The sequence below is a fragment of the Pistacia vera genome, unplaced genomic scaffold (assembly GCF_008641045.1).
Source record: "Pistacia vera cultivar Batoury unplaced genomic scaffold, PisVer_v2 Contig260, whole genome shotgun sequence".
Taxonomy (NCBI): Eukaryota; Viridiplantae; Streptophyta; class Magnoliopsida; order Sapindales; family Anacardiaceae; genus Pistacia; species Pistacia vera.
This window is the reverse complement of record NW_022196069.1, coordinates 651,492-674,114: the sequence shown is the minus strand read 5'-3', so window position 1 is coordinate 674,114 and position 22,623 is coordinate 651,492. Positions and strand designations below refer to the sequence as shown.

At 34.3% G+C, this 22,623-nt stretch overlaps 2 protein-coding genes across 11 annotated transcripts; both read left to right on the top strand.

Annotated features, from left to right (window-relative positions):
• The first annotated feature begins 755 nt into the window (after positions 1–755).
• Positions 756–5,805, top strand: LOC116132865 (1-acyl-sn-glycerol-3-phosphate acyltransferase BAT2, chloroplastic-like). 4 transcript variants are annotated; one of them, XM_031418546.1, is made up of 8 exons: positions 756–948; positions 1,438–1,542; positions 2,489–2,561; positions 3,116–3,313; positions 3,427–3,833; positions 4,053–4,154; positions 4,698–4,995; positions 5,636–5,805. In XM_031418546.1, the coding sequence occupies exons 2-7, from the start codon at positions 1,465–1,467 to the stop codon at positions 4,911–4,913; spliced, it is 1,074 nt and encodes a 357-aa protein (XP_031274406.1). In that variant the 5' UTR covers positions 756–948; positions 1,438–1,464; the 3' UTR covers positions 4,914–4,995; positions 5,636–5,805. The 4 variants fall into 4 exon arrangements, with proteins under 4 accessions (XP_031274406.1, XP_031274405.1, XP_031274404.1 ...); XM_031418545.1 differs by having other exon boundaries at positions 1,055–1,542; XM_031418547.1 differs by lacking the exon at positions 756–948 and adding an exon at positions 1,050–1,061.
• A 3,121-nt stretch (positions 5,806–8,926) lies between these two features.
• LOC116132818 (probable cyclic nucleotide-gated ion channel 5) lies at positions 8,927–22,419 on the top strand. Of its 7 annotated transcripts, XM_031418489.1 has the most exons (10): positions 8,943–9,081; positions 9,940–10,139; positions 10,291–10,376; positions 11,575–12,151; positions 12,321–12,533; positions 13,153–13,293; positions 18,735–18,898; positions 19,558–19,669; positions 20,726–20,962; positions 21,490–22,419. In XM_031418489.1, exons 3-10 carry the CDS (start codon positions 10,318–10,320, stop codon positions 22,207–22,209), a joined length of 2,223 nt encoding a protein of 740 aa, XP_031274349.1. In that variant the 5' UTR covers positions 8,943–9,081; positions 9,940–10,139; positions 10,291–10,317; the 3' UTR covers positions 22,210–22,419. The 7 variants fall into 7 exon arrangements, with proteins under 7 accessions (XP_031274348.1, XP_031274345.1, XP_031274349.1 ...); XM_031418488.1 differs by lacking the exon at positions 9,940–10,139 and having other exon boundaries at positions 8,927–9,081; positions 13,153–13,276; positions 18,718–18,898; XM_031418485.1 differs by lacking the exon at positions 9,940–10,139 and having other exon boundaries at positions 8,927–9,081.
• The last annotated feature ends 204 nt before the right edge of the window (positions 22,420–22,623 follow it).

The following is a 22,623-nucleotide window of genomic DNA, read 5'->3' as shown; positions in this document are numbered from 1 at the left end:
CTTTCTCCTGCAATTGCCCTACATGGGTTGATCAAGGGCATGCTCTTGATTTGGAAATTGGAACTTCACAGGCTTATATACATGTTAAATATTTCTTATATTTCACCAAAATGTTTGTTTGAAATGAGTGTATGTGTTTCCGATTAATCATAATTGCACAAATTTAGTCCTTAGAACTTGCATGTACACTATGATTTTGAACAAATATTGAAAATAAATGAATATTTAATTGTCCAACCACAAAATGCCATGTTGACGCAATTAGAACACGTGCAATTTTCCAACTAAATTTTAAAGACTATTTTACTCTCATATTATGAATCTACGCAACCGATAAAACTCAAATTATAAAGATTAAAAACCACTGTAAAAGAGCGGTCAAACCCACCAGAAATCGGAAATTCAAGATGAAAAGTCCATTTTAACCTTCAAAGGGCGTAAGCGTCACTTTTCGAAAATAATGGATTTCAATGTTCTTTTGTCAAACCTTAAGTATGTCCTAACCACATGCCTATTTCACTATAGTGGCAATGTTAGAAATTAGTATAAGAGTGATGCTATGGGTACTAATGGATGGGTACTAATTTGTATACTAACTAAAGCATAGTATCCGTACTATGCATAGTACGGATACTATGCTTTAGTTAGTACACAAATTAGTACCCATCCATTAGTACCCAAAGTATTATTCTTAGTATAAAGAATGGGGTAGCTTTGTAATTTTACATTTACAGACAAAGCAAAATGCCCAGTTCGATTAGGGTATCTCAAATTGACAAATTCTCCTCTTCTCCATTCTCTCTGGCGTCTGCGACTCTGCCGTCTTCTTCTTTGTTTGTCTACTTTTCTGGTTCTTCTCCATTCTCTCTGCCGTCTTCTTCTCTTGTGTTTTATACTTTTCTGGAACTTCAAGTGTTGATTCTTCGCGGCATATTACTTAGATTGAAGGTGCGTATCTGCGTGATATGAAACGATCTGCGTGATATGAAACGAAGCACAATGCTATGTATGAATTATGATTGATTGCTATGTATGATTGAATTTTATTACTTAGATTGAAGGTGCATGTCTGCTGCAATTTACGGTAGTTGCAAGCTGCTACTGCAAATTGCAGCAGAGCAGCAGTTGATTTGCAGCAGCAGCAGTTGCAAATTGTAGCAGTTCCAAAATTGGGTGAGAGTTAGCATTTAATAATAATATTAGTAGAGTTAGTTGAGTTACCGGGTCTTCATTTTGAAGAAAGAGGGAGAGATGGCGAGTGAGTGGCTGAAGGGTGAGAGTTGGTTATTCACGCTCTATAGAATTTGCAAGTCTCTGTCGTTTATAAAAAGGGTTAAAAATTTAAAATAATTAAAAAAAAAAAAAAGGAATAAAATGTTGAGGATGAAACAGTATTAACACGGAGATTCGCATAATCGTGTTTCTTGAAAAGCACAGAAGCAGAGATAGATACGGCACAGAGACATGGAAGTTACTGCTGCTGCTTATCCTTCACTTACGACGCCGTTTCATCTGCGTAATCTCTCTACCTCGTCCTCGCATGTACGGTATTTTTCTCTATTTTTAATAATTTTAATTTATTACACTGATTATTGGTACTAAATTTTATGTAAATTTGATTTTTATCACGCTGATTTTGATGCTAGTTTATATGTAAATTTAGTTTTATTACGCTGTTGATGCTAGTTTATGTGTAAATTTAGTTTTATTACGCTGATTATCGATGCTAGTTTATATGTAAATTTGATTAGAAAAATTAAGATTCAACGAGAGTGAGGAGAATATATGGTTTTTTTGTTTTTTTTTCATGTCTTTGTTTTGATGTATTTTCTCAGGAGGCAAACAGAATATTTGATCAAGTTTATTTATCTAACAGTTTTAGAAGGTTTGTTGGGAGGAGCAGTAGACTAATTCAAAGAATCAAAGTTAAGTAATTAGATATTAAGGTTTAAGGAAATTTTACTCATGTTTTCCAGATGAATGATGATGAACAGTTTTAAATAAAGATGGAAAAGTATTTCCAATAGTTTGATAAAATTTGTGGAAAAAGCTTATGCTGACGGGAGTACTATGTCATCCGTATGTCTGTCCGGTAACCTAGCACCATGATTTTATCAATATCTTCCATGATGATGTGGCAATTTGAGACCGTTAGAACTATTTCATTGGAAGCTTATCATATCAGCAAAATGAGGTGATGAGACCATCTCACGTAAATATTTCTCATCATTTGGTTGAATGCATAATGATGTTGTATGCTTGTCCCATCTAAGTTTATTGTCATGGTATTGCATCATACTTGGAGACGATATAGATATCTGACCATATAGACCTCCAACTAAAACTAACTCAAGCGGATTGGATTTGATTTTGTTATGTTGCTTTACATTCTGCCTTGAATAGGTTTCTCAAATCTCAGAACTTTGAAGATTTCCTTGGCTTCTATCCTGTTATAAATTGACTGAAAATTTGTTTTGGATTTGTGCAGTTGTGCGCTTATAAAGGACAATCTCTTGTGTCCTCTTCATATAAACATGCAGTTTTGAGAAGTTCATACAGTTGTAAGTAAATTAATTTCTTGCATATGGTTTTACTTGCATTTAATTTTTTACTATTTGGAACAAAGTTTTGATTATACCTCATTTGTGTTGTGCCCAATTTATGACAGATCAAATGTTGCATCTCATTGCATGTATAGTTTCATCGTGTGTTAAATGAAAGAATAAAGTTACTTTTGATATTGTGGGAAAATATTTGTAATGTGGTCTCCCTTTAAGCTCATATTGGCAACCATATGTATATGAAAATGATCTGTTGTAGCTTTGTGATGAATACCTCCCTTTCACACACAATCCCAGATTCAACCTGCACTTTCTTACAACAACACACACGAATGCACACAGCAGCAACCCAATATAACAGTAGCAAACGAATATATTCTCAATAAAGGGATGAAGTGAAATGAGAATAATAATTCATGTAATATTCATGATTATCAGATCCTGTATTTACTTTTCCTTATATATAATATATTTATAAATTATGAAAACACCATATAGTATTTTTCCTTCGTTCAGTTAGTCTCATGAGATGTTTTTCCTTCTTTTTCTTAAAGCTGCTCAAAATGGCTTTCTATGCATGCCTAGGAAGAAGCTTGGTGTGTTATGGGCTTATAGCGATTTAAAAAGGGGGAACCTCAATAGACCATATTATGATTTTAAATTGCATAACTATAAGAAGTTGTCCAGATCTGTTCTTGTGAGATCTGAACTTGCGGGAAATGGGGCTCCCAATTCTGCCTATGCGTTATCAGGTTTGCTTGCGAATCCTTTTCAGTCATTTTATTTCACCCTTTCCATCCTATTTTTTCTTTTTTGAATTTCCAGCCTTTTGACTAAATATTTTCGCCAAACTTTTAAAGTGCAGAAGTTAAACTGGGCTCAAAAGTTAGAGGAATAAGCTTTTATGCTGTAACTGCTGTAGCTGCCATCCTGCTGATTGGGCCGATGCTGGTGGCACATCCATTAGTGCTCTTGCTGGATCGATACCAAAGAAAGTTTCAACACTTTATTGCTAAAGTTTGGGCGACGTTAACTGTTTCTCTATTTTTCAGAATCAAGTTTGAGGGCTTAGAGAATCTGCCTCCACCTGGTGCTCCTGCTGTATATGTTTCCAACCACCAGAGCTTTTTAGACATATACACTCTTCTCACTCTTGGGAGAAGCTTCAAATTCATAAGCAAGACAGCAATATTTCTCTTTCCTATTATTGGTTGGGCCATGTCTATGATGGGTGTCATTCCCTTGAAACGCATGGACAGCAAAAGCCAGCTGGTATTCACTATTCATTCCCATTTTAACTGATTCAGTTTTAGTTATTTATTTCATAATAGATGCTGACCTTCCAAACTATGTAGTAGTGATTTATTTTTTTGCATATGTTTTTTTCTGGTAAGGTGATTTATTTTTTTTTCATATGTTTTTTTCTGGTAAGGGTTTTGTTTCACTGCTGAACCCCCATTGATTTGAAATTTTATTTGCTTTTTGGTGTAGGAATGCCTTAAGAGGTGCATGGATCTTATCAAGAAGGGGGCCTCTGTATTTTTCTTCCCAGAGGGAACACGGAGTAAAGATGGAAAATTAGGTGCTTTCAAGGTGAGGTCATGTTGTTCTATCATCCGTGTGGCGTGATTAGATATGATCATAGAAGCCAATAATGGAAACTCATGTGCCATGCTTGGTTGTTGAGAACCCTTAACAAAAGTGAAGAATTTGTTTGTTCTGTATTCTCAACAACTAATAGGAACATGGTTTAAGCCTATAGTAAGATCACAACTAATGCATACACTTCAACATGCATTAATACATTATAGCATCATTTATGAATCTTCTTTTCTTTTTGAGGTTTCGGAATTTTGCTGTTGAAAATCAAGAGCCAGAAAGAGATTGCGCTAATCCGACTTTTGTTAGCAAGGGATGTCATTATGGTGATAGAAGTAAATAGGATTCTGATTAAATAACAATCGAATTTGTAGTTTCTTCCATCCATTTTCTCCACTCTTTGCACTCTCGCTATCTCCCCTCCCCCTTGGTCCTCTTTCTCTTCAACTTAAACATGAGAAAATAATGTTACAATAAATTTGGGTAAATATAAAACCCTTTTGTTTATATGAAATTCCTTGTTTTATCTTGCTGCAGAAAGGTGCGTTCAGTGTTGCAGCAAAAACTGGAGTCCCGGTAGTACCTATGACCCTTATGGGAACTGGCAAAATCATGCCCAGTGGAATGGAGGGTATCTTAAATTCAGGATCTGTCAAAGTCGTTATTCATAAGCCTTTACAAGGAAGAAATCCAGATGTAATGTGCAGCGAAGCTAGAAAAACTATTGCAGATACACTCAGTCTTCAAGGCTGAAAGACTCACTGCAAATCAACTATGTTTCGTACAGCTCAACACCTAATTCCTTGGTATGGATTGAAGAATTATGATCTGAGTGGTAAGAACAGTTGCTCTCTTGCTTTATTGTTGCCATGATTTTAATCAAAATAGGTGCCTGTTTTACAGAATATATAGTACTGCACTTGCTTCTGCTGTCTGTCAACATGTCACTTGTATATCTAATTAGTGAACATCGTGTAAACAAAGTGATTAGTTTTTAAAAGCAGATAAACTATTAGATCACCAAAGGTTTGTCATGAAATTAACATGTTAGACTCCAGATTTCCATAATCGTCACAGGAAAGGGAGTTTTTTTTCATTGTCTTAATGAGGCATAAGGGGCAAGTAATGATAAGATGTGTTGGATATCTTCAGAAGTAACTGTTTGTTGCGAAATCTTTTCTTAACTCTCTGAGCGTATGGACAATTGAAGTCCCATCAAAGTCAGTTATGGTCTTTTATATGTGAACCTAATCCGTGAAATACATCAAATGTCTTACGATCTAACGCTCATGCTCTACAACACTCTGGATTTTGATTGTTGGTAGTTTTGGTTTTACATATTTGTTTTGTCGCATATTTTATTCATCCTGTTTTAAGAACGCATCTGCTATTGGATTAGAATTTCTTCCTTCAAAGTTCCATTTATGTTCTTACTGAACAAAACATGTTTATATCGTTCTTGATCTTTCCTGTAGGTTGCATATTGCCAAAGCTAAGCCATGTGCATCACATTTCAAAATCATCGTTAGAATCGGCAGACCCTTCTTCCGGTACGCGACATGTGGTTTGGCAATTGGCTATCGGCTTTTATTTTGCTGTCTTAATTTGGCATCTAATAATCAATTATTTCTTCCATTCAACCATACTTGTTGGAAATATTCTTAACAAAAATTTTGCTCTGCCTGATTTGAACTTAACACTAGTTGACAATTACTTATTTTGTTATAGCGATCTCATAGTTATGTTACCGAAGATCAAGTGAGGCTTTCAGGAAAAAAAAAAGAAAAAAAAAAAATATATATATATATATATATATATTGGCTTACAACCTAATTTTACAAACTCTTTTTCACAACTCTGACATGACAGCTTACAATTAGTCAGGTAGAAAAAACTTCATCAAAAACCAAGTATGAATTATCACATTAGGGTTATGAGAAAAAGTTTGTGAGATTTGGTTATAAGTGTAGTATTGCTCAAAAAAAAAAGTGGAATGTTGTTCTTCATCACGCTTAGGGCACGATTAAGTCTTAATGGTGATGGAAGAACAATTAGTGAAGCTTAAGAAGATCTTTGGATCCATAACACCACTTAGGATTTTTGTTTTGCAATATAATAATCATGAATCGGATTGGATTATTTGCACTAAAATTCTATTACCCATTTTGTCGAACACATATAATTTTATCAACTTTTGATAAATTCTTTATAATTTCATTGAATTTTCTTATAATTCTCATGTATATATTCTTAGAAAATGGGTGTTAATTAAAGATTACGTGAAAAACATGTTTAATATTAAATATATGGAGAATAATCTCAAGAACATCAAACGTCATATCTAATGTTGACCTGTACCTAAATGTTGGACAATGATAAGAACCCACTCCCAACAACAACATGAGAAAGTGTTTAGCACTCTGCCCTTATCCTATAAAAGATGACCACCTCATTTGAGCAGTACTTGCTAATCTAGCTGGCATTCATATTAACAAGTGGCTTGGCTTTGGCTTTATTTATTTATTATGCATATGACTCTCATGGTCTCTTTCAAGAGACCTACCAATGCACGCTCTTGGAATTTTGACCCCACAAAGGATGTTGATGCTTATTGAAGCAAGAATGATTTGAGAATTCTCCTTAATTTGAGGGAGAAAATTTGTGTAAAGGATGTACATATATGCATAAAAATGTTAGAGCTTGATATTGACATAGATGGCATATATGTACTATCTGATTAACCAATGCACATATTTCCTAACATCAATTTCAACTTTAAGTTGGGTTTGTTTAGAAAATATGGTTCTTGAGTGTGTCAACGATCTTATTTACTCGTTATTTTACCATAACGTTTAGATATTTGAAAGTATTCAATATTGAAAGAAGTTAATTTTCTAAAATTTCCCAAAATTATGGTTATTTTTCTCGTTTTCACTTGTTTTATATGATACCAATACCATACAATAACACCGCCATACCAATATTTAATAAATCGAATTGGGTTTGGCAATAAAATGTCCACAATCGTTTATATCCTTAAAAATGATTAATCTAAAATATTTATGTATAATATATGATACAATTAGTAAACTTATTTATTTTATTATATGATTGTATCGGAGAGTACATCCTTCCCACGAATCAATAATAAATAAGCTATGGTTATGATGATGAAAGCACTTAATCTAAATAGAAATTGAAAGTACAAAGTACTATAATTCAATTTGCACATGACCATGTTTCAATGAAAATATAAATAATAATGTACTATAATTATGTTGACGCTTGATTTTGGACGCCAACGACTCGCACGTGAGAAGCGCTAAGCGGACTTAGGAATCACACGTGATGGATCTATGAGATTTGAATATGGAGCTGAGATTATATATTTTGCAGAAAATATAAATAAAAGATTGGCAAGAGGAGGGTTTTTATAGTGATTCGGATGCAACAAGCGACTCCTACATCCACTGTTATTTTATTGATCTCTGACTATTTCTATGAGTTTGCCCGTAAGACATATAAAGATGAAGAAATACAGTGTTTTTACAGAGAAAGAAATGAAGCTCCAATCTCAGCCCAGCCTCCTCCTCTGGGAAGAGGACTGCCCCTTTTTACACCTTTGCACTCAATGTAATGAGTGTTTTTCAAGCTGCCTTGACACATGGAAGGCTCTCGTCCATTCATCTCTTTGAAATGAGATAAAGTTGGTGAGAATATCTTTGGAGATATGGGCTTGACAACTGGTATAGAGAGACTTTAATTGTGCTGACATAGGCTTGACTTTTGAGGCATAACAAATTAATTGTCCAACAACTTCATATTATATATATATATATATACATACACTCACTAATTTGGTAATGTTACTAGGTAATCGTCATCGTAATAGTAGATGACTAGTTTGATCTCTAAAAATCTAACCTAGGTATTTATTACGATCTATTTGATACCACTTATTTGAATAGAGTTTATGGAATAAGCTTATAAGAGTAAAACTTCGGTAAAATTTTTATTAGTTGTTTGGTTAAGAAAACGTAAAAGAGCTTTCTAATATTAATTTATTAAAAGAGGCTTTAATATACGATAATCAATCAAGTTAAAGTTATAAAATAGAAGATGAATGTTTTTGAAATTTCAACATTCTAAGCTTCTTCTATAAGCCGTAAAATAATTTGTTTAAATCTTATAAGCACCTTTGAAAAGCAACCAAATCACCTAATCTTTTGATTATGATCCAATTATGACCCAAAAATATAGACATAGGTTAAATATCTTAAATAATATAAACAATATTCATACAATGATCTCAACGGTGTTATTAGGATAACCTTTACCAACAAAAAGTAATAAAAGGATTATTAAAGAAATTCCCCCTAGGTATTATTAAATAACAAAAATGCCCCTGTGGTTGCATTAATAACATATATCCTTTTGCCTGTTAAATTTGTTGTGTTAAAATAAACTGTATATAGGCAATTTCGTAAATATTTATTAACTCATCATATTATAAATGCTAACTACATAATAACGTAAAGAGAATTTATGTTATTTAAAAAAAAAGTAATTATTTGATGGTTGAGATTTAAGAAAACCCCCATAGTAAAATTAAACGGGTCGTTATGGGATCCGGCTGGGCCTAATCCTAAGGCCCACTACCCATCAATCAATCTCAGTAGGAAAAAATATGCCGCCCGCCAAGCCAACTAGATCAACCATAACCGGACACAAGGGCAAAACCGTCATTACAAAAGTTTGACCCCTTCAGTTTTTCCGTCTAATAATTTCGTAAAAAAAAATCCTTTTTTGACTTCAAAATTTTCATTATTTCTCTTCAAAGTCTCGTCTTCTTCTAATTGTACGAATCTCTCAATTTTTTCCTCTAATTCATGTACTAAATCTTCATTTAATTTACTTCTCTGTAAGTTTCTCTCTCTTTTCATCTCCCTTAGATCACTAATTTTTTGCTCTTTTTTCTGAATTTTTTTGCTTCAATTTTGATGCTTGTATGCTTAATTCGCGATATGTTTTATCATTTTTGTATAAATTTTATGTATTCGAGACTAGAATCTGGAAGTGAATTAGTTTACTTTGAAACCGTGTCGGTTGGTTTGGTTTGTTTTTTTGGTAAATTTGGTGTGATTATTTCGGCTTAAGTTGTGAATTTTAGTGGTGGAAGTGTGGAGTTAAGGGTATAGGAAGTTTTGATGTTTCCAGTGTTTTTGAAAACAGAATTTGGAAATGATGAAATGTTGAAGTGGGGATGAAGGGTCAGTTGTTATGAAATTTTTAATTTTTGGGGATCTGTTTGATTTAAGAGGTTTTGTGTAGTGTATTATTGGGGAAAAAGTGGAGTGAAGGAATGCGAAGTGAGAATTTAGGAAGGCGGTTGATGGGTGTGTGAAGAGGGTTATTTTAGTAATGGGGATTGGAGATGAGACGGGAGTGAAAAGTGTTTTTGACTTCTGAATAAGATTGTGTTCGGGTTTTTCGTGGTTTATTTCTGGGTTTTTTTTTAATTTTTTTTTCTCTTCTGACTCTAAATTTTGCTTAAAAATGGGATACAAACTGGTTTTAAATCCAAAAGTTACATTAGTATTCCAAACTCAAGGTATCTCTATATCTGTAGTTTAAGTTAATGTTTTAAGTCACGAAACCCTGATCTTTATGCAGTACTTGTGAGTTGTGATGGTAGTTGTGTAGAGTGTGGTTTTGCTAGGGGCTTGCTTTTTATGGAGTGTAATTTTTTTTTTTTTTCCTTTTTTAATGTTGATTTCAGTTTGGAGAAAGCATTTATATTTGGAAATTCAGTGTGGAGTCAGAACAGTGAGTTGGTGTATAGCCATGGTGTTGTAAAACTTGGATCATTTTTCACTGTTGGAGTCTTCGTTATGCTTGATTAAGAGAACACCTTGGGCAGTGTAGAGTGAACTTAATTTGCATGCTTACCATCGTAGTCCATTAAGTTTTCTGAAAAATGTAAGGCGGTGGCGTAAGGAGGTTCAAGCTGATATTTACATGTTGGGTTGTGGTTTAACTGCCAACCTTAAGTGGTGGTCCACGTACTGAACCTTGAAATTTATGTCAATTGATGTTTTGTTTTAATTAATTTCTGTTTCTTGGTCTGCAGGGGTATTTATGTGTTCAACTGCAAAAAATGTTTGATTGTGGTTACAAATCCCATTATATGGATGGTCAGCGAGAGAAGTTTGTAAGGTATTAACTATAATCTTTGGCCTTTTGTATTTGGATATCCTTGAAGAACAAGTTTGAATTTTGTTCTGGTTTGTATCTTCTTTCATTGTTTATTTAAAAAATGGTTAATTTGTTTTATGTTCCATCTTATCTAATAGATTTAATGCATGTTTGACACTGCATTGGATATTTTTTCCCTTGAATTAGTATGTAAAGAGATAATAAATAGCTTGTAACGACATTGATTGATTTGTGAGTCATGTGTCAGAACTCATATGCTTCTGATGAATCTGTTCAACATTGTTTATGGAAGATCCATGAAAATTGAACAGACCAGTTACTGATGAATCTGCAACCAATTTTAGACTCCAACAAATTTACAGAGTTTGCTAAACTAAAATGTGAAACTTAAAGGGAGTGGTCTCTTAATATAGGTGTTTGACTTCTTTTTTATCACTAATTTAAGATGGCTATAATCTTGCATGATGTTATTACCATAAAGGACATCTGTATTCTTTTAAAGGAGAAAATCTTCTTCCAGAATTCATAGTTTCTAGATCAATGTAGCATTAATTGTCTGTATTTCAAAATGAAATTTCTAACTACTCTATGTCACAGAGGAATTTGTTCACATGTTTAGTAACTTAAATTTTTGGAACATTTTGATGAGACTTTGTTTGTGAATAAGAATTCTCTTGGAATGTGTTTTTTAGAGTAGGAAGTGTTTTGATAATGTGATGGAGTATTTTGGTTGAGACTGGTTTTATCCAATAGTATGTCTTAAATCTGTAGACTTTGAATTGGACGGTTCCTAAGTTCTGTGGCATGGGATGATGCTCAACTGAGGTTTATGCCTTTTTTAGTTGGCATGTCCTACAAGATTGTTTTAATTCTGTAACAGAATTTAAGTCTACGATTTCTTGCTTTGCTTCCGCCGCACAACAGATTTGAAATGGGATTCTGATATTAGAATTTACACTCCTAATTATGTCATATATTGGTTATAATGGGGTATGGATGTTGTCCTCTATCTTAAATTTTATAGATAATTCAAATAATTTGGTAATCCATATTATACACTGTGTCTCATGACAAGAAAATGGCTTGGCAATATTGTATACTATCTTGGTTGTTCTATAGTATAATCAATTTCGGACTTGGAACCTCATTTTAAAGGCATCTAAGTTTGCTTTGACGGTGCTTTGCATATGTGTTCTAGGTTGGACGACCTGGACTCCAGATTATCATCATCTTCTGATACAGGAGTGAGAACATGCGGTTTTAACATTGACGGTTTAGGGCGTACTGGTCATCCCAGCAATTCAACATCTTTTAAGAAAGGAATCAGAAAGGGATCTGAAGGACTTATGTCAATAGGCCGATCACTTAGATTTGGGGTTTCTCGTGCAGTTTTTCCAGAAGATCTTAAAGTGTCGGAGAGGAAGATATTTGATCCTCAAGACAAATTCCTCTTGTCATGCAATAAACTGTTTGTTGTATCATGTATTTTGTCTGTATCTGTGGATCCGTTTTTCTTTTTTCTTCCAGTCATTGATGATTCTTCAAAATGTCTTGGCATGGATCGGAAATTAGCAATTACTGCAACAACGTTGCGGACCGCTATTGATGTTTTCTATCTCATTCACATGGCTCTACAATTTCGAACGGCTTTTATTGCCCCATCATCTCGGGTTTTTGGACGAGGTGAACTTGTCATAGATCCTGCACAAATAGCAAAGCGATACATGCGGTGGTATTTCATTGTTGATTTTCTTGCTGTGCTTCCTCTACCACAGGTATAAAACTTTGTATTGACTGCATTATATTTATATTGACTCAAAGGCTGCATGTTTTCGTATTGTTCATTTGCTTTCACTTTTCACTTGCTTTTTGTTAATTTCTGTATTTGTCGTTTCATCTTTTAATTTACTTGTTTCTCATTGATTTTTCTTTTCCATACCACAGATTGTCGTTTGGAGATTTCTTTTGAGATCTAACGGTTCAGATGTACTGGCTACGAAACAGGCCTTGTTTTATATTGTCTTGTTTCAGTATGTCCCTAGATTGCTTCGTATGCTGCCCTTAACTTCAGAGTTGAAGAGGACTGCAGGTGTCTTTGCTGAAACTGCTGGGGCTGGTGCTGCATATTATTTGCTACTATATATGCTTGCCAGTCATGTAAGTCCCTTTTTGGTTTGACATCCTTTTCAGTCTTGCAGAATTTAATGTTGATTGTTCTTGTTCAATGCTGTCTGGTATCATTTTTTCCATTAATGGTTTCTGATGTGTGAAGATTACTTGCTGTTTCAATCACTTTTGAATATTACTTTTATTTATCATGAAAGTGTCTGCTAGATGGACTTCTGCAAGTTTTCTATTGTTGACTGATATTTTCATGTGATGTTCCTTTTATGTTTACCTCTTACATTATTGTGGATTGATATGAGTGTAATGAGATTTAATTTTTTGCTACTGCAAATATTGTTATGCTTCATTTATAAGTTGAAAACCTGCCTATTTGTTATGAGTTCCTGAATAGCAACATTTTCTTACCTTTGGCTTTAATAAATTTGCATGCAATTTTGAGCTCTGATAGTTTTCCTTATAAAAGATGAGTTTGGATAAATGTTTTATTTTTCTACATTCAACCATAAGCTTTCACCAATATTTTCAGCAGAGACAGGCACTTTTTCTTTTTCTTTATAAATATGTGTGTGTGTGTGTGTGTGTGTGTGTGTGTGTGTGTGTGTGTATTAAATTAGTGAAAATAATGATAATGTTCTTTGAATGTTTGCAGATAGTTGGGGCATTGTGGTACTTATTAGCTCTTGAACGTAATGATACTTGTTGGCAGAGGGCTTGTCATGAATCTACAGTCTGTAACAAAGATTTCCTGTACTGTGGAAATCAGAATATGATAGGTTATAGTGAATGGAACATAATAAATAGCTTGTAACGACATTGATTGATTTGTGAGTCATGTGTCAGAACTCATATGCTTCTGATGAATCTGTTCACATTGTTTATGGAAGATCCATGAAAATTGAACAGACCAGTTACTGATGAATCTGCAACCAATTTTAGACTCCAACAAATTTACAGAGTTGCTAAACTAAAATGTGAAACTTAAAGGGAGTGGTCTCTTAATATAGTGTTTGACAAAATCTAACCTAGGTATTTATTACGATCTATTTGATACCACTTATTTGAATAGAGTTTATGGAATAAGCTTATAAGAGTAAAACTTCCGTAAAATTTTTATTAGTTGTTTGGTTAAGAAAACGTAAAAGAGCTTTCTAATATTAATTTATTAAAAGAGGCTTTAATATACGATAATCAATCAAGTTAAAGTTATAAAATAGAAGATGAATGTTTTTGAAATTTCAACATTCTAAGCTTCTCCTATAAGCCGTAAAATAATTTGTTTAAATCTTATAAGCACCTTTGAAAAGCAACCAAATCACCTAATCTTTTGATTATGATCCAATTATGACCCAAAAATATAGACATAGGTTAAATATCTTAAATAATATAAACAATATTCATACAATGATCTCAACGGTGTTATTAGGATAACCTTTACCAACAAAAAGTAATAAAAGGATTATTAAAGAAATTCCCCCTAGGTATTATTAAATAACAAAAATGCCCCTGTGGTTGCATTAATAACATATATCCTTTTGCCTGTTAAATTTGTTGTGTTAAAATAAACTGTATATAGGCAATTTCGTAAATATTTATTAACTCATCATATTATAAATGCTAACTACATAATAACGTAAAGAGAATTTATGTTATTTAAAAAAAAAGTAATTATTTGATGGTTGAGATTTAAGAAAACCCCCATAGTAAAATTAAACGGGTCGTTATGGGATCCGGCTGGGCCTAATCCTAAGGCCCACTACCCATCAATCAATCTCAGTAGGAAAAAATATGCCGCCCGCCAAGCCAACTAGATCAACCATAACCGGACACAAGGGCAAAACCGTCATTACAAAAGTTTGACCCCTTCAGTTTTTCCGTCTAATAATTTCGTAAAAAAAAATCCTTTTTTGACTTCAAAATTTTCATTATTTCTCTTCAAAGTCTCGTCTTCTTCTAATTGTACGAATCTCTCAATTTTTTCCTCTAATTCATGTACTAAATCTTCATTTAATTTACTTCTCTGTAAGTTTCTCTCTCTTTTCATCTCCCTTAGATCACTAATTTTTTGCTCTTTTTTCTGAATTTTTTTGCTTCAATTTTGATGCTTGTATGCTTAATTCGCGATATGTTTTATCATTTTTGTATAAATTTTATGTATTCGAGACTAGAATCTGGAAGTGAATTAGTTTACTTTGAAACCGTGTCGGTTGGTTTGGTTTGTTTTTTTGGTAAATTTGGTGTGATTATTTCGGCTTAAGTTGTGAATTTTAGTGGTGGAAGTGTGGAGTTAAGGGTATAGGAAGTTTTGATGTTTCCAGTGTTTTTGAAAACAGAATTTGGAAATGATGAAATGTTGAAGTGGGGATGAAGGGTCAGTTGTTATGAAATTTTTAATTTTTGGGGATCTGTTTGATTTAAGAGGTTTTGTGTAGTGTATTATTGGGGAAAAAGTGGAGTGAAGGAATGCGAAGTGAGAATTTAGGAAGGCGGTTGATGGGTGTGTGAAGAGGGTTATTTTAGTAATGGGGATTGGAGATGAGACGGGAGTGAAAAGTGTTTTTGACTTCTGAATAAGATTGTGTTCGGGTTTTTCGTGGTTTATTTCTGGGTTTTTTTTTAATTTTTTTTTCTCTTCTGACTCTAAATTTTGCTTAAAAATGGGATACAAACTGGTTTTAAATCCAAAAGTTACATTAGTATTCCAAACTCAAGGTATCTCTATATCTGTAGTTTAAGTTAATGTTTTAAGTCACGAAACCCTGATCTTTATGCAGTACTTGTGAGTTGTGATGGTAGTTGTGTAGAGTGTGGTTTTGCTAGGGGCTTGCTTTTTATGGAGTGTAATTTTTTTTTTTTTTCCTTTTTTAATGTTGATTTCAGTTTGGAGAAAGCATTTATATTTGGAAATTCAGTGTGGAGTCAGAACAGTGAGTTGGTGTATAGCCATGGTGTTGTAAAACTTGGATCATTTTTCACTGTTGGAGTCTTCGTTATGCTTGATTAAGAGAACACCTTGGGCAGTGTAGAGTGAACTTAATTTGCATGCTTACCATCTTAGTCCATTAAGTTTTCTGAAAAATGTAAGGCGGTGGCGTAAGGAGGTTCAAGCTGATATTTACATGTTGGGTTGTGGTTTAACTGCCAACCTTAAGTGGTGGTCCACGTACTGAACCTTGAAATTTATGTCAATTGATGTTTTGTTTTAATTAATTTCTGTTTCTTGGTCTGCAGGGGTATTTATGTGTTCAACTGCAAAAAATGTTTGATTGTGGTTACAAATCCCATTATATGGATGGTCAGCGAGAGAAGTTTGTAAGGTATTAACTATAATCTTTGGCCTTTTGTATTTGGATATCCTTGAAGAACAAGTTTGAATTTTGTTCTGGTTTGTATCTTCTTTCATTGTTTATTTAAAAAATGGTTAATTTGTTTTATGTTCCATCTTATCTAATAGATTTAATGCATGTTTGACACTGCATTGGATATTTTTTCCCTTGAATTAGTATGTAAAGAGATAATAAATAGCTTGTAACGACATTGATTGATTTGTGAGTCATGTGTCAGAACTCATATGCTTCTGATGAATCTGTTCAACATTGTTTATGGAAGATCCATGAAAATTGAACAGACCAGTTACTGATGAATCTGCAACCAATTTTAGACTCCAACAAATTTACAGAGTTTGCTAAACTAAAATGTGAAACTTAAAGGGAGTGGTCTCTTAATATAGGTGTTTGACTTCTTTTTTATCACTAATTTAAGATGGCTATAATCTTGCATGATGTTATTACCATAAAGGACATCTGTATTCTTTTAAAGGAGAAAATCTTCTTCCAGAATTCATAGTTTCTAGATCAATGTAGCATTAATTGTCTGTATTTCAAAATGAAATTTCTAACTACTCTATGTCACAGAGGAATTTGTTCACATGTTTAGTAACTTAAATTTTTGGAACATTTTGATGAGACTTTGTTTGTGAATAAGAATTCTCTTGGAATGTGTTTTTTAGAGTAGGAAGTGTTTTGATAATGTGATGGAGTATTTTGGTTGAGACTGGTTTTATCCAATAGTATGTCTTAAATCTGTAGACTTTGAATTGGACGGTTCCTAAGTTCTGTGGCATGGGATGATGCTCAACTGAGGTTTATGCCTTTTTTAGTTGGCATGTCCTACAAGATTGTTTTAATTCTGTAACAGAATTTAAGTCTACGATTTCTTGCTTTGCTTCCGCCGCACAACAGATTTGAAATGGGATTCTGATATTAGAATTTACACTCCTAATTATGTCATATATTGGTTATAATGGGGTATGGATGTTGTCCTCTATCTTAAATTTTATAGATAATTCAAATAATTTGGTAATCCATATTATACACTGTGTCTCATGACAAGAAAATGGCTTGGCAATATTGTATACTATCTTGGTTGTTCTATAGTATAATCAATTTCGGACTTGGAACCTCATTTTAAAGGCATCTAAGTTTGCTTTGACGGTGCTTTGCATATGTGTTCTAGGTTGGACGACCTGGACTCCAGATTATCATCATCTTCTGATACAGGAGTGAGAACATGCGGTTTTAACATTGACGGTTTAGGGCGTACTGGTCATCCCAGCAATTCAACATCTTTTAAGAAAGGAATCAGAAAGGGATCTGAAGGACTTATGTCAATAGGCCGATCACTTAGATTTGGGGTTTCTCGTGCAGTTTTTCCAGAAGATCTTAAAGTGTCGGAGAGGAAGATATTTGATCCTCAAGACAAATTCCTCTTGTCATGCAATAAACTGTTTGTTGTATCATGTATTTTGTCTGTATCTGTGGATCCGTTTTTCTTTTTTCTTCCAGTCATTGATGATTCTTCAAAATGTCTTGGCATGGATCGGAAATTAGCAATTACTGCAACAACGTTGCGGACCGCTATTGATGTTTTCTATCTCATTCACATGGCTCTACAATTTCGAACGGCTTTTATTGCCCCATCATCTCGGGTTTTTGGACGAGGTGAACTTGTCATAGATCCTGCACAAATAGCAAAGCGATACATGCGGTGGTATTTCATTGTTGATTTTCTTGCTGTGCTTCCTCTACCACAGGTATAAAACTTTGTATTGACTGCATTATATTTATATTGACTCAAAGGCTGCATGTTTTCGTATTGTTCATTTGCTTTCACTTTTCACTTGCTTTTTGTTAATTTCTGTATTTGTCGTTTCATCTTTTAATTTACTTGTTTCTCATTGATTTTTCTTTTCCATACCACAGATTGTCGTTTGGAGATTTCTTTTGAGATCTAACGGTTCAGATGTACTGGCTACGAAACAGGCCTTGTTTTATATTGTCTTGTTTCAGTATGTCCCTAGATTGCTTCGTATGCTGCCCTTAACTTCAGAGTTGAAGAGGACTGCAGGTGTCTTTGCTGAAACTGCTGGGGCTGGTGCTGCATATTATTTGCTACTATATATGCTTGCCAGTCATGTAAGTCCCTTTTTGGTTTGACATCCTTTTCAGTCTTGCAGAATTTAATGTTGATTGTTCTTGTTCAATGCTGTCTGGTATCATTTTTTCCATTAATGGTTTCTGATGTGTGAAGATTACTTGCTGTTTCAATCACTTTTGAATATTACTTTTATTTATCATGAAAGTGTCTGCTAGATGGACTTCTGCAAGTTTTCTATTGTTGACTGATATTTTCATGTGATGTTCCTTTTATGTTTACCTCTTACATTATTGTGGATTGATATGAGTGTAATGAGATTTAATTTTTTGCTACTGCAAATATTGTTATGCTTCATTTATAAGTTGAAAACCTGCCTATTTGTTATGAGTTCCTGAATAGCAACATTTTCTTACCTTTGGCTTTAATAAATTTGCATGCAATTTTGAGCTCTGATAGTTTTCCTTATAAAAGATGAGTTTGGATAAATGTTTTATTTTTCTACATTCAACCATAAGCTTTCACCAATATTTTCAGCAGAGACAGGCACTTTTTCTTTTTCTTTATAAATATGTGTGTGTGTGTGTGTGTGTGTGTGTGTGTGTGTGTGTGTGTATTAAATTAGTGAAAATAATGATAATGTTCTTTGAATGTTTGCAGATAGTTGGGGCATTGTGGTACTTATTAGCTCTTGAACGTAATGATACTTGTTGGCAGAGGGCTTGTCATGAATCTACAGTCTGTAACAAAGATTTCCTGTACTGTGGAAATCAGAATATGATAGGTTATAGTGAATGGAACAGGAACAGTACTGCTGTTCTGGAGTCAAAGTGCTCAGCAGAGGGGGATAATCCCCCATTTGATTTTGGAATCTTCACAAATGCGCTGTCATCTGGTATAGTTTCGTCTAATAAATTTGTCTCCAAGTACTGTTACTGTTTGTGGTGGGGACTGCAGAACTTGAGGTAAGAGAATCCTTATCCATGTGTTTGCCACTTGATATAGCATAAAAACTTTCAGGTAGCTTTGTTGTCTTTGAGCTTTAGTTGCTGTTGCCATTTTTCTTTTGGGTGGGGATGGTGTGTGCCCTAAATTGTGATGCACTAAAGTTGCTTCCCAGAGTAAGCAGTATGGAAATTTTGAAAGTTAGGCATAACTTTGGGTCATGAAAGCGTCAATACCCAAAGTCGATGAGAAACTATCAAAGTATTGTATATATATAAACAACTAAAAGCCTTTAGACAACCTGGTTGCTACTATCCTACATGATGCCCATGTTTTCTGTGTGTGGTAGAAATTTCGTATATCTAAGCTTATTAGGTGAACTTACCATGTTTATAGTTTTTCCTTTTTTTAAACGTATTTTATCTCAAAGTTTTGTGGTTATGCCTTCAACCGGCCTGTCTCCCTTAACTGTTGTTCATAGCTGAACGGCTCAGAATTGACCACAAATATGTAACTCTAAACCGTGCTTGTGAAAACTTTAGCCAATATCCACCCCAAAAATAGTTAGTGTGATACAAAGTATGCTTTATTTGCTATTTTGCATCCTTTGTTTTTGAAGTTTTCTTATCTTTAATCTGAATTTAAATAGATACCTATGTTTTCCTTGATTTCTATGCAGTACACTTGGGCAAGGGCTTCAAACTAGCACCTTTCCTGGAGAAGTCATATTTTCCATAGCACTAGCCATATTTGGACTCATCCTCTTTGCTCTTCTGATTGGCAATATGCAGGTGAACTCAGAACTAATTTATTTTATTTTATTTATCATGGTTTACAATTGGTAGAGTCTTTCAAATGATCAATTAATTATTTGTGACTGCTGAAGCAGTTTGTAAGTGCTGCATTTGTGTATGTTTAAGAGCACAAGTCCTGAATTAAGTGACCAAGACTTCTAACCCTTAATGTTCCTTAGAAGTAGATAATTGGTGTAAACTAAGCATAAGACTGACCTCAGGTGTTGAACGTGACAATATGGTGTAAACTAAGCATAACACTGACCTCTCGGGTGTTGAACGTGACAATATTTGATCTGGTTTTATAAATGCAATCTTACTGGGGATCTTGACTATTGAGGTTGCAGGTTTTGACTGTAGTTCCCAGTTTAGAACTCTGTGAGCTCGTGACAAAGGGTGAGAGACTTGTGGGAATCAGTGACACTTCATTTTTGCACCAGTATTGTATAAATTGTAAATCCTCCGAATTAAGCATTTTAGATAGTTGGGATTTCATCTACCATTTGTCATTTTTAAGGTGCACCAACTATGCATGTTAAATGTAATCACAGCTATCAATTTTTTTTTTTTTTTTTTTTTTTTCAGTGATCTAAAAATAATGTAAATTGTGTAAAACATGTAGTGTCATAGATCCTTTCTTGTATATTAGTGTGTTGAATATTAGTGGTTATATAAGAAAGAGGAGCATTTTGAAAATCCAAGAAACGGGCAACGGTAGATCAATTCCTTCTTCCTGAATATAGTAAGTCAGATGAACTTCCAATTGGTTCTTCATTTATTTTTTCAAAGAACATTTTGGGGTCTCTTCCCAGCCCCTTATGTTTTAAGGAGTTCTTTTCATATTTTTGTTGAGTAAATGTATTTGATTCTCTTTGGTATTGCCATGGCTTGCTAGGCCCACATAGCTACCTCTGCTAAGTCTTGTTTTCTTTCCTTAATCCACCTGATGTTTATTTTCTTAGATTGCTTATGTATAATATATAATCCTGTACTTTTGATACAAAATATTATTAAATGGTGCTGAAATCTTTACTATTTTGGCTATTGTAACAGACCTATCTTCAGTCATTGACTATTCGGCTTGAGGAAATGAGGATTAAAAGGCGTGATTCAGAACAGTGGATGCATCACCGCTTGCTCCCACCAGAACTTAGGGAACGAGTGAGACGTTACGACCAGTATAAGTGGTTGGAAACACGAGGAGTTGATGAAGAGAGTTTGGTTCAGAGCCTTCCAAAGGATCTTAGAAGAGATATCAAGCGGCACCTCTGTTTAGCTTTGGTTAGGAGGGTAAGTTAAGTTGATTTCCTTGCTACCTTGTTTGGTCCATCTATTTTATTGTAGTAATGAATTTTTATATTTTTTTGATAGGTCCATATATTGGATATTATCTTTTCTTACATTGTACTTTCTGCAAAGCCCTTGGAGCCAAAATTCTCCAAAAATTACTTAGTTTGAATCACATTTGTCCCAAAAGATTTAGCTCCGATTACTTTGCTTACTCCTGATGCTAGTTTGGTCAATTGATGCATATTCCGAGTGATTATCTATTTATTTGGCTCTACTGAGGTGTGATTGGTTGAGTGGTTTCCATCATCAGTTGAATGAGTTACCATATCTCATGCGAAGGAGATGTAATATGTCAAAATTTCTGAGTCGGAGCAGATTATGTCTTCTATGAAAGATCATGATCACTCTTGTCCTCACCTTTTTAGTCGTTCTAGCTGTTTCTGCTCTCTGTAATATTGCTTTGGCTTAAATTTTTTTACTGTTCTTGTCTAGTTGAAGTAAAGGATTGCTTTGCTGGTGTTTTATAGGTGCCTCTATTTGAGAACATGGATGAGAGGTTACTTGATGCCATTTGTGAGCGCCTGAAGCCGTGCTTATTTACAGAGCACACTTATATAGTCCGAGAAGGAGATCCAGTTGACGAGATGTTGTTTATTATACGTGGCCGCCTTGAGAGTGTAACTACAGATGGTGGAAGAAGTGGGTTCTTTAATCGTAGTTTTCTGAAAGAAGGAGACTTCTGTGGCGAGGAGCTTTTGACCTGGGCACTGGATCCCAAATCTGGCATTAACCTCCCATCCTCTACCCGGACGGTGAAGGCTATGAGAGAGGTTGAGGCTTTTGCTCTAGTCGCTGAAGAGTTAAAATTTGTGGCCACTCAATTCAGGCGCCTTCACAGTAGACAGGTTCAGCACACCTTCAGGTTCTACTCACAACAGTGGAGGACATGGGCCGCATGCTTCATCCAAGCTGCATGGCGCCGTTATTCCAAGAGAAAGAAAATGGAGCATTTCCGCAAGGAAGAAGAAGAAGAAGCAGAAGCAGAAGCAGAAGCAGAAACATCAGATGGCGTCCAAAACAACACAAGCGGAGGTTCATATAGTATCGGCGCCACCTTCTTAGCTACCAGGTTTGCAGCAAATGCACTTCGAGGTGTACACCGAAACAGGAACGCCAAGACCGCCCGGGAATTGGTGAAGCTACAAAAGCCTCCAGAGCCGGATTTTACAGCAGAAGATGCTGATTGATATGTGTGATGTATTAAAATTCATTTAACATGCAGATGAATTGCCACTTTTCTGATTTTAATTGCTCTTTCGAGCGAAGACGATGTATAAATTATAATACACATTTTATCTTGGAATTATAGTTATTGCAAGGCTTGCAGGAAGAAAATTATCAGCTGTAATGCAGCTTGTGTGCTGATTTATTTATAATCGAGCTTTGCCATTTATTTATTTTTTTCCCTTTACAAACAAATAATTAGCATGTTGGTGGTTTATATTAGCATAATATCACATTTTTTGCTACAATTTCAGTTACTCATCATCCTTGGAAAATTGTTCTCTCGCGTAATAGAAATGTCCGTCAGCGAAATATGTTACCTGACAGGGGTATATGTTACCTATTAGCTGTAAAACTACCAAAGTACCATAACACCT

Coding starts and splice junctions, on each gene's coding strand:
- LOC116132865 (XM_031418546.1), top strand. CDS start 1,465: ATGGAAGTTACTGCTGCTGCTTATCCTTCACTTACGACGCCGTTTCAT. Junction 1,543..2,488: donor TCTCTACCTCGTCCTCGCAT/GTACGGTATTTT, acceptor GGATTTGTGCAG/TTGTGCGCTTATAAAGGACA. Junction 4,155..4,697: donor GAAAATTAGGTGCTTTCAAG/GTGAGGTCATGT, acceptor ATCTTGCTGCAG/AAAGGTGCGTTCAGTGTTGC.
- LOC116132818 (XM_031418488.1), top strand. CDS start 10,318: ATGTTTGATTGTGGTTACAAATCCCATTATATGGATGGTCAGCGAGAG. Junction 18,899..19,557: donor TGGGGACTGCAGAACTTGAG/GTAAGAGAATCC, acceptor ATTTCTATGCAG/TACACTTGGGCAAGGGCTTC. Junction 20,963..21,489: donor GTTTAGCTTTGGTTAGGAGG/GTAAGTTAAGTT, acceptor GGTGTTTTATAG/GTGCCTCTATTTGAGAACAT.